At 34.5% G+C, this 9544-nt stretch overlaps 1 protein-coding gene across 1 annotated transcript; it reads right to left on the bottom strand.

The window, feature by feature from the left end:
* Positions 1-9149, bottom strand: LOC106877017 (SPRY domain-containing protein 7). Its single transcript, XM_014925796.2, has 5 exons — positions 8973-9149; positions 6498-6614; positions 5515-5675; positions 5097-5199; positions 1-4567 (listed from the first exon to the last, which is right to left on the bottom strand). The coding sequence occupies exons 1-5, from the start codon at positions 9094-9096 to the stop codon at positions 4470-4472; spliced, it is 603 nt and encodes a 200-aa protein (XP_014781282.1). The 5' UTR covers positions 9097-9149; the 3' UTR covers positions 1-4469.
* Positions 9150-9544: the final 395 nt, after the last annotated feature.

Below are 9544 nucleotides of genomic sequence, written 5' to 3'. Positions count from 1 at the left end.
TCTTCATCATATAATTTATTAGCAAGGAATATGTACATCTTTCACATGAGTTAACAGATTATTACAAGGTGAGAATATAAGGTTCTATGTACAGTACAGTAATACTCCACTTAACACTACCCACCATTTAGTGCTTTTTTTTTTTCTTTTCTTGGAGCAGATATTTCCAGAGGGATCGCATTACATTATTACAATAATTAGTGGCAAACATAGAAATTCCACATTTTACAAATTTTCTTACTTTTATGTTGATGCATACTTTTAAATATCTTCATAGCATTTCTTCACTATATTAAAAAAAGTCTTATGATTATAAAACTAGATCAAAGCATTGAGGTTAGTGAATGAGAAAACTTATTTACTCTGATGTCATGTCATAGGAGCACCTAATTGTCTTTAACCTTGTCTATTGTTTGAATATTTCTTAAATTAAGCAACTGTTCTTTGTTCATGTCTTCTCTTTGATTTCCTTCTCTAAGTTCTTGCTATTCTGCCAGATGATCTTCGTTTGTGTCATTTCAATGCACTTCTCTCTCTCAACGTTGTCATATACAGTCAGCTTACTTCATCATCCATAAGCTCTCTTTCATATCTGTTAACTGTCTCTTTAATAATATAGGTTTTATTCTGAATATTGGTGCTAAATCATGCAGACTCTTCTAACCTGTTGATTTTGTCTTAAACTTACTCTGATTCATCTTCATTCCCCTCTTTTCTCCGTACTGTCTCATTCTTTCTCTTGTTGCTTCAAATCTTCCATTTTCTTCCACAGTAAACGTTATTCAAATATGAAGCAAGAATATAATTTTCATTACAAAAAGTTTTCAGAAGTGTGGAAAGATAATAAAAGATAACAAGAAACTAGAATAACTTTCTTACTGTCTGCTGCCCCATGGACGTGAAACTGAAGGTGAAAAGTGTTTTTCTAGAAAATGAAATTATTAATTCGTTTCATTCAGAAAACAAAGGGCTACCAAAGAGTATTGAGAATTAGCTGGGTTGACCATTGAACGAATGAATCTCTACTTGAGGAAATGCGGACAGAAAGAGAAGTTTTGGCTGTCAGGAAGAGAAAGCTGCAATATTTTGGGCATATTATCAAGGTTCAGCAGTTTAAGACAGTGACTCAATCTACTCTGTGGATGTGAAAACTGGAAAGTGACAAAAATGCAAGAAAAAGCAAGGGACAGCTTCTGATTCAAATGCTTAAGGAGAAGACTTGACATCTAGTGTGTGCCAAGAGTCTGAAATGATACAATTGAGACAACAATGGGTATCAACAGGATCAATGATGAAATAAGATGCGGATGCTGAAACTGGATCAGACATGTCCTCAGGCAAGATTGAGAAAGTGAGTGTATGGTGGCACTTAAGTAACAGCCTGAGTGGAGGGGAAAGAAAAAGTAGCAGGACACCCTAAAACCACGAAGGACTGTTGACAAGGAAAGGAGACGAGAAGGGTAGAGAAGCTGGAATGAGACTGAAACAATAGCAGGAGACAGAGTTGGTTAGAGGGATCATGTTGTGGCCTTATGTGTCTCAACTAATCAAGGTCCAGAACCCCAGCATCCACATCTTATAGAAGAGTCAATGGGAAATGAGGAAAGGTGAGACTAAGAAGATGCTACTTGGATGACATCAAAGAATGAACCAGAAGGTCTCTGAATGAATGCACAACCATGGCCAAAGGGTAGGAATTGATAGAGACAGAGATGAAGTATGTGTCCATGGTCCCTGACTCACAGCAATGAGGATGAGAATAGGTAAGGCAAGGTAGACTTGTGCACTCGTAATTAAAGTCTAATTTTATTGTAGTTTCAGAAATCAATATGTAACATCACATGTGAGAGGTTATCTAATGTTAACAAATACTGGAAGGGTGCGATATCATTTCTGAATTTCAAATATTCGGGAATGTTTGTCACCTTCATTTACATATGAGAAAAACAACCTAGCAAGCTATATCTCTATGTATATTCAAAGTTGTAATGACCTCCAATAGCACTGCATTTTTAAGAATGTATTGAGATTGCTAACTGAGGTATTACTGTATTTGCAATGAAAAAAAAAAGCTGTTTGGAAACAACAATAACACATTTTACTCATATTTTATACATATACATAAATTATTATTAAAGTTAAATGCATCCTATATCAGAAAAAAAAACCTAAAGAAACTAACAACTGTTTGATTATAAAAGTATATAATTTAATTATTAAAAATATATTTTGCTGTATTTTAGGAGGGTCATTCTGTCAGTAATAAACATATGCACTGGTATTATTCTACTTCTTTATTACTCATCAATTGGTTATTTAACCAACTAATGAATAATAAAAGAAGTGAAATTGAACCAGTACATGTGTTTTATTATTGGCATAATGACCCTCTCAAGATACAATAAAATTTGTTTCAACACACGAGTTCACATCAAGAATCTTGCAAACCAAATACAGAAGCCAAAGGAAAAAAAAAAATTATAAATGTTTAATAAATAATACCTAAAAATTAGAAAGGTGAAATTGTAAAAAAATAACCAGTTAGACTGATAATGGATGAAAGAACACATTAATTTTTTCAGTAATAAGGCCAGATGTATAGGTAATTGAATTCATTTCAATCTATTATTAAGACTTGTTTTATGGAACCCAAACGAAAAGTTAGGTTGACCATTAGCAGAATCTGAACTCATGTTGACATGAAAGAATAAAATTATATACAAAAATGTTTTTTGGCTGAAGCTCTTCTGTTTTTCTATGCTTTTCAGAAAAGAATATAATATTGATTTTTATCTTTGATACTAAGTTACACAAAACGAATATGCTCAATTGAATCCCAAACCCTTGATCAGTCACAGTAGGTGGAAGATACCTGCTTGCAATAGAAATTACGAGCTATTACAGCAAGACAAAATACACCATTGAAATGCTAAACACTGGAGAGAAGTTCACTCAGTATGATCATCATGATGAAATTATGTTAGAGCTGTATCATATGGTCTTTGATCTACGACACAGACTGTTGGAGAACAACAGAATGTCACCTCACCAAATCTTCAACATAAATAACCACAGAATAATATTGTGGATTTAGAAAGTGAACATTGTAGTGAAGTCCGCTCAATACAAACTCTGTATCATACACTCATTGCTCTATGGCACAGACTCTTGGAAGATAACAGAATGTCCCCTCCACAGATCCTAAAATCTTCTACACAAATATCCGCAGAAGGATATTATAAATTTAGTAAGTGAGGTTGTAGCGGCAATTTTAATTTGATGGCAAAAATTGATAGAGGTTAGTGTACTTGAAATGTCTAAATAATACATTAATATTGCAACACCTCTGTTTAAAAACTTGTATGTCACACAGAGAATACAATAAAAAATTAAAAAAATATTAAATGCTGTGAGACAGGGCAGGGGGATTAAAAGTTAAACACTAAAATTTTTAGACATCAAGCACAACAGAGCAGGAAAATTGGAGTGATTTTAATTAAATTTCTAGAAATACCAGATATAAGATAATATTTAAAATATTTATCACACAGAATATATGAAGATTAGATAATGTTGGTTTCAAATTTTGGCACAAGGCCAGCAATCTAAGGGGCCAGTGTAAATTGATTACTTTGACCCCAGTGCTTAACTGGTAAAGGTGAAGTCCACCCAGGTGGCGTTTGAACTCAGAACGTAAAGTCAGAGGAAATGTCATTAAGTATTTTGTGCAGAACGATAACGATTCTGGCAGCTTGACACCTTTAGAGATAGATAATATTAACTTGGAAAAAGTATAATATGCTTTGCTTTTTTAATTCTATAACATTCAGATTCTTCTGTCAAATGTAACACTTATTTATTCACATTGTTTTGAATTAATCATGCATTATCTTGTAACTTCAAGACTTTGATAGTGTGACTGATTATTTTTAGAATAACATTGCAGGGTAGGTGTAAGAGGCCAGATCTGGTTGGTTTGAATGTAAAGCAGGTAGAATATTTGAGCCGGATATGGCTGGTTTAAATGCTAAAAGATTAAGTACAAGTTACACAAGCTAGGTATTTATTTTAACTTACAGTTAAATATTTAATAATTATAATTACAAGGAAACATTTTCTGAGACTGTGGTAAAATCTTACTCAAGGAAAAGACAAGTAATTTAGGAAAATACAGTAATTAAAATGTTTGTATGAAAATGAGTATCAGAAAGTTAACATAAAAAATATGTTATATTTCCATGTTTTGGTTTGATTCTGTTTGTGAAATGATAATTTATCAAAATAAACAACATTTTAATTTTCAATATAAATGCGTCATATACAAGAATATGTCAATAATTGTACATATTGTATTACATAGAGGTTCTAGTTTACAATTAGATATTATACAAGTTCCAACAAAGTAGCTACCTCGGTGTTTTTTTTGGTTCACAGTTGCCTCTGTCACCTCATTTATAGAAAGCAGCTTTTCATAGAAGTGACTGTTCAATCATGATCCTGTCAAAGCCATCTGGTGGCTGATGATAAAATGTAGCAAATTGCACATCCAGAACAGCTCCATCATCAACTGAAAAGAAAAAAAAAAATCGCCAAGTTACAAATGGAAATAAAACAGAAAAATCCTACACGTAACTCATAGTCTTAGTTAGTTTCTAATGATGTCTTCCATTTCCATGGAACATGTGGAAATGCAAGACCCAGGAAGACATGGAATGAAGTAGTGAAGAACGACCTCAGGACAATGAACCTTTCAGGCGAGATGACAAAGGTCTGAGATGCCTGGCACCTTGATGAACTCAAGAAGACTTGTACTCTGCAATAGAAGTGTTAAGACTGATCCTTCTGGTGGTGTAAAGCACTTGTGGCAGTGCCACATAAAAGCACCTGTGTGGTGACATGTAAGACCACCCATGCAGTGCCTTGTAAAAGCACCCAGCACACTCTGTAAGGTGTTTGGCTTTAGGAACAGTATCCAGCTGTAGAAACCATACCAAATCAGACTGTCAAACAGTCCAACCCATGCCAGCATGGAAAATAAACCTTAAATGATGATGATGATAATAAGGAGGATATAGGAAAATTAAACACCAACTTACCATACATTACAGGATAAAGTGTGCCTTTTAATCCACTGACTGGCGTGTTAGTTGGTTTGCCATTTAAGAAGAAATTCAAATCCACATGGTCATAAGATAAACCCTGTAAAGAGAGTTACATATTTTAGCAAGGACATAGGACACTGCTAAGTAATAAATAATGGTTAAGAATTTTGGTACAAAGCCAGTGGTTTTCAAGGAGGGGGTTTGTTAATTATGTCAGTTCCAGTGTTCAAATAGGATCATTTTATCAACCCTGAGAGGATAAAACACAAAGTCAACCTCAGCAGAATTTGAAGTCAGAACATGAAGAGTCAGAACTGCCGTTAAGCATTTAGTCCAATGTGCTAACAATGTTGTCATTTACTACATAATAAGAAACATAGAAGCATACTAAGCCAATGTGTAAAATACTTACAATGATATCTCCCTCTTGGGCTAATTCTGGGATCTGTATTTTCTCTTCGTTATTATGATAGAGTTTACCATCGTTACGCAGAATCCAAGCATCAGGTTCACATCCGAGAGGCAGAATATTCAGGTCAACTTTCCTTAAAGCCAATCCTACACCCCAGGATCCTAAGAAAGAAAGAAAGAAATAATATATTAAGAAATAAATAAAAAACAATATCTCAATTACATACAAGAATTTGCATGTGTGGCTAAGATGCAGGCATATCTTGTATGGTAAGAAGTTCACTTCCCAATCACATGGCTCTGGGTTCAGTCACACTGTGTGGCACCTTGGGAAAGTGTTTTCTATTATGGCCTTAGGCCAACTAAAGCCTTGTGAGTAGATTTGGTGGGTAGAAACTGAAAGAAGCCGGCTCAGTGTGTGTGAATGTTTGTTTCCTTGTCTTGACACGACGTGATAGTTATAACGTTCTTGTCACTGTCATTCCTTTCCAATATTTTGCGAAAACCTGCCTGGCTACAGGGAAATATTACTTTGCTTGAAGACAGGTGAGGGTTGGTGACAGGAAGGGCACCCAATTGTTGAAAATCTGCCTCAAATAAACTCCACCTGACCCATGCAAAGCATAGAAAAATGAATGTTAAATGATGATGATGGATGGATTTACATTTCGAATACACATTCATAACATTGGATGTTCATTGTTATTCCTCTCAGGAGAAACTGTTGAGGCCATTAAACCACAATAATATCAGAAAAATTGCCTTGTTTCATGTGGTGTTAGGAAAGTGGTTGTTGTTGGGAAGGGCATCCAGCAATTGAAACCTTGCCGAAACTTGACTGGAACCTCTGACTTGCCAGCTTCTGTCAAACTGTCCAACCCATGCCAGCTTGGAAAACAGATGTTAAATGATGATGATGCTTATAATTTTAAAAAAAAATGATATTCAATATTTAAATACATGATAAACTTATAAATATCTTACCTCCACATTGTACTTTGATTTCAAAATATGCTTTGTTCTGGACAATTGGAACATTAGCCAATGCTCCCCCAGAGCCACAGATCCTACGACCATGTTTGACAATAACAACATCATTACCTGGATGAGAAATAAAAGAAAAAAAGTTGAATTTTTTTTCCATTAATCATGAATTATGAAGTGGGAGTGCAATACATATTTGAGTTTGCATTGGCTTATATCTTTAGCCCTTTAGCATTTAAACTGGCCATGTCCGGCCCAGATATTCTGTCAAACTAACAGGATCTGCCATCTCACACTTACCCTACAATGTCCTTCTAAAACTAAACAATCACATCATTGAAATCTTGAAGTTCAGAGATAATGTATGATTAATTCAAAACAAGGTGAAAGAATAAGCAATGCATCTGGCGGAGTAATGTGAAAGTTCAAGGGTCAATTTATCAGCTAAAACCTTAACTTCATAAACATACAATTGTAAGATGAGTGGATGCTACAAGTTAATTTAGCAAAGGTGCTTTAGCTCATAACAACTAAAAGCTGAACTGACAATGAAGATACATTTATTTACATCTGTGAATAAAAACATTTCATGAAACCAATTCTAGAGATAGAATATATACTAAAAGACACTTGCAATAGGTCAGGTGCCATGCAGAGGGACTGAACCTGGAACCATGTTGAGAAGCAAACTTCTTACCACAAAGCCACTTCTATATATGTCACACAGCCACACCTTGAGATAATTAACTCGAGGATCGTCACATTTTCATTGCATATCAAAATATCTAACACCGCCTACACACACACACAACGAAAAAAATAACTTCGTCAATTAACAAAAGAAATTACACTAACTGCTGATTGACAGAAAATAGAGACATAAACTCAAAAATCTCCACATATTTCATTTATACGTTAAATTAAATTTTCAAACACGTTCCTGTTGGCTGAACTCGATCCTCTAAACGTATCTGTGAGGATATGATAGGAGCCATGCATTACTTGTTCCCAGATGCCATCACATAGTTTTTTCCGTCCTTCTTTGTTGGCCAGAGAACGAACTAGCTTGTACAATACGATTAAAAGCCCACATTGATATTTCTTTTACAAATAATAGTTTGGGCCCCTTCACAAACCTGCTAGGATTATAATAACCATCACATGCAACAGTGTTTCGCCAACATGCATCGTGGTGCAAGCCCCAGTCTGGTTTAATCCAGGTACGGGCAGCTTTTGTCGAAAAGCGGGCTGCATGAGAAATAGTGGGTTAATTTTCATTTAGGTATGCCATTCAGAAAGTCCCACGGGCCGCAGTTTGCCCATGATTAGTTTTATCCGTGTACTTCAGCTGTTTCGTGTGAAACAATAAGTACTATAGGCTTAAACGTGGGTGCTTGTCGGTTCAGCATCTTTCACAATGCGTTCTGCGCATTTCTCTCATCTTTATAGTTCACTTTCTTTGTAACCTTTGTTTCTGATTTTCTTTCCCGATATATTAGTCTCATCTTTTTTATCATGTGCATTTCATTCCTCGTTTAATTGCACTGTTTTAAACATCCGGTTTTTCGTATTCTTTTATCCCCTCCTTTTTTGTTTTTCTAGTCACTACACAACTAACTATAAATTCAAATATAAGCGATCTTTATAAATAAATTTAATCACATTCAGTATCATACTGTTGGCCAAATAGGAGGTGGTAGTGGCGCAAACAGATGAAAGTACCACACTGGACGACACCTCGATGATATTTAGTTGTATTTTACGTTCAAATCCAGCTGGCGATTTTTACCTTTCATATTTTCGAGGTCCATAAAATAAAATTTGGTTCATTAAATCAACTCTACCCCTTCCAACGAATAAAACAGCATTGTAAAATGTCAGAGATCATTATTAATAAAATAGTGTTCGCATTGTCAGTATAGATTGATGGCATTTAAACATTATCTTTTCATTAGTTCGTTCCTTTTAAAACTAAGTCTATAAGGGAAAGAGAAATTCCTGAAACGGTAATTGCTAATATATATATATATATATATATATATATATAATAAATGCCGAAAAGCTTTAATGGGGAAGATAAATAACAGAGGTACGGAAGATATCTCAGCTGTTTTAAATCGATGTTATGATTTCTTAAATTGAAATACTGAGATTTATATCAGTACAAAAGCTCAATAGGATAATTCCAAAGACAAACAGGTAACTAGGAAGTTGAAACATATGCTACACAAGAATATTATGACAAGACAGGGCATTTAATATTAGATTCTGAGAAACTACGTATAAACATAAACAAAGAATTTCTCGGTAGACAGTTTTTATTAAAAGACGACGAATATTTGTGAAGATAAAGAATTTTGCGAGTAAGTTGGTTAAATATCTTGAAGTATTACTGATAGATTTAAAGACAAATCTTTAACGATTTATTCTCTTTAACTTCCCTTGTGAGACAATTATCGGTTGTGAATGACTTACCCATATGCGCTGTATCTAATTTTACAGCTGGTTGCTCTTTTAAAATTACATGTCCACCGCTAATACCTGCACCAAAGGTACGGCAACGTAAACAACAAAAACACGCCGCCATACTGTCCATCATGATTAGACTAAGCAACCTACGTGCGCCGACCACTCTGACACACGGACCATCCTCGGTCTTATTAAACACAGTGGTTACATTTTCACAACCAGTAATAACAATCAATCTCCCACGCTCTCAAAAGTACTAATTAATTAGTTTGGAGTGCGTAACTTTTATTAAAAGAAACCAATTATTAAAGTCTACTTTGTCTGGTAGAATTATTTCTAATATTTAAAACACGGTAGGAACTGGTAACAGCTAATCAATAAATGTACACAAAAAATTATTGATTAATTAAAATATTCATTTTAGCTGGAGAAAGAAATTAAAAAAAAACTTAGTGGGAATACTTTCAAAGAATTTTTTTAATTAATTTCCAAAAATTAATGCCATGTTTGCCAGAAATTTTGAAGCACAGGCATAGCTGTGTGATGAGAAGTTTGCTTCCCAACCACTTTGTTCTGGG

This window comes from Octopus bimaculoides, chromosome 19, assembly GCF_001194135.2.
Source record: "Octopus bimaculoides isolate UCB-OBI-ISO-001 chromosome 19, ASM119413v2, whole genome shotgun sequence".
Lineage (NCBI taxonomy): Eukaryota > Metazoa > Mollusca > Cephalopoda > Octopoda > Octopodidae > Octopus > Octopus bimaculoides.
Note: the sequence above shows the minus strand (reverse complement) of the source record. Positions and strands in the feature narration are given on the sequence as shown.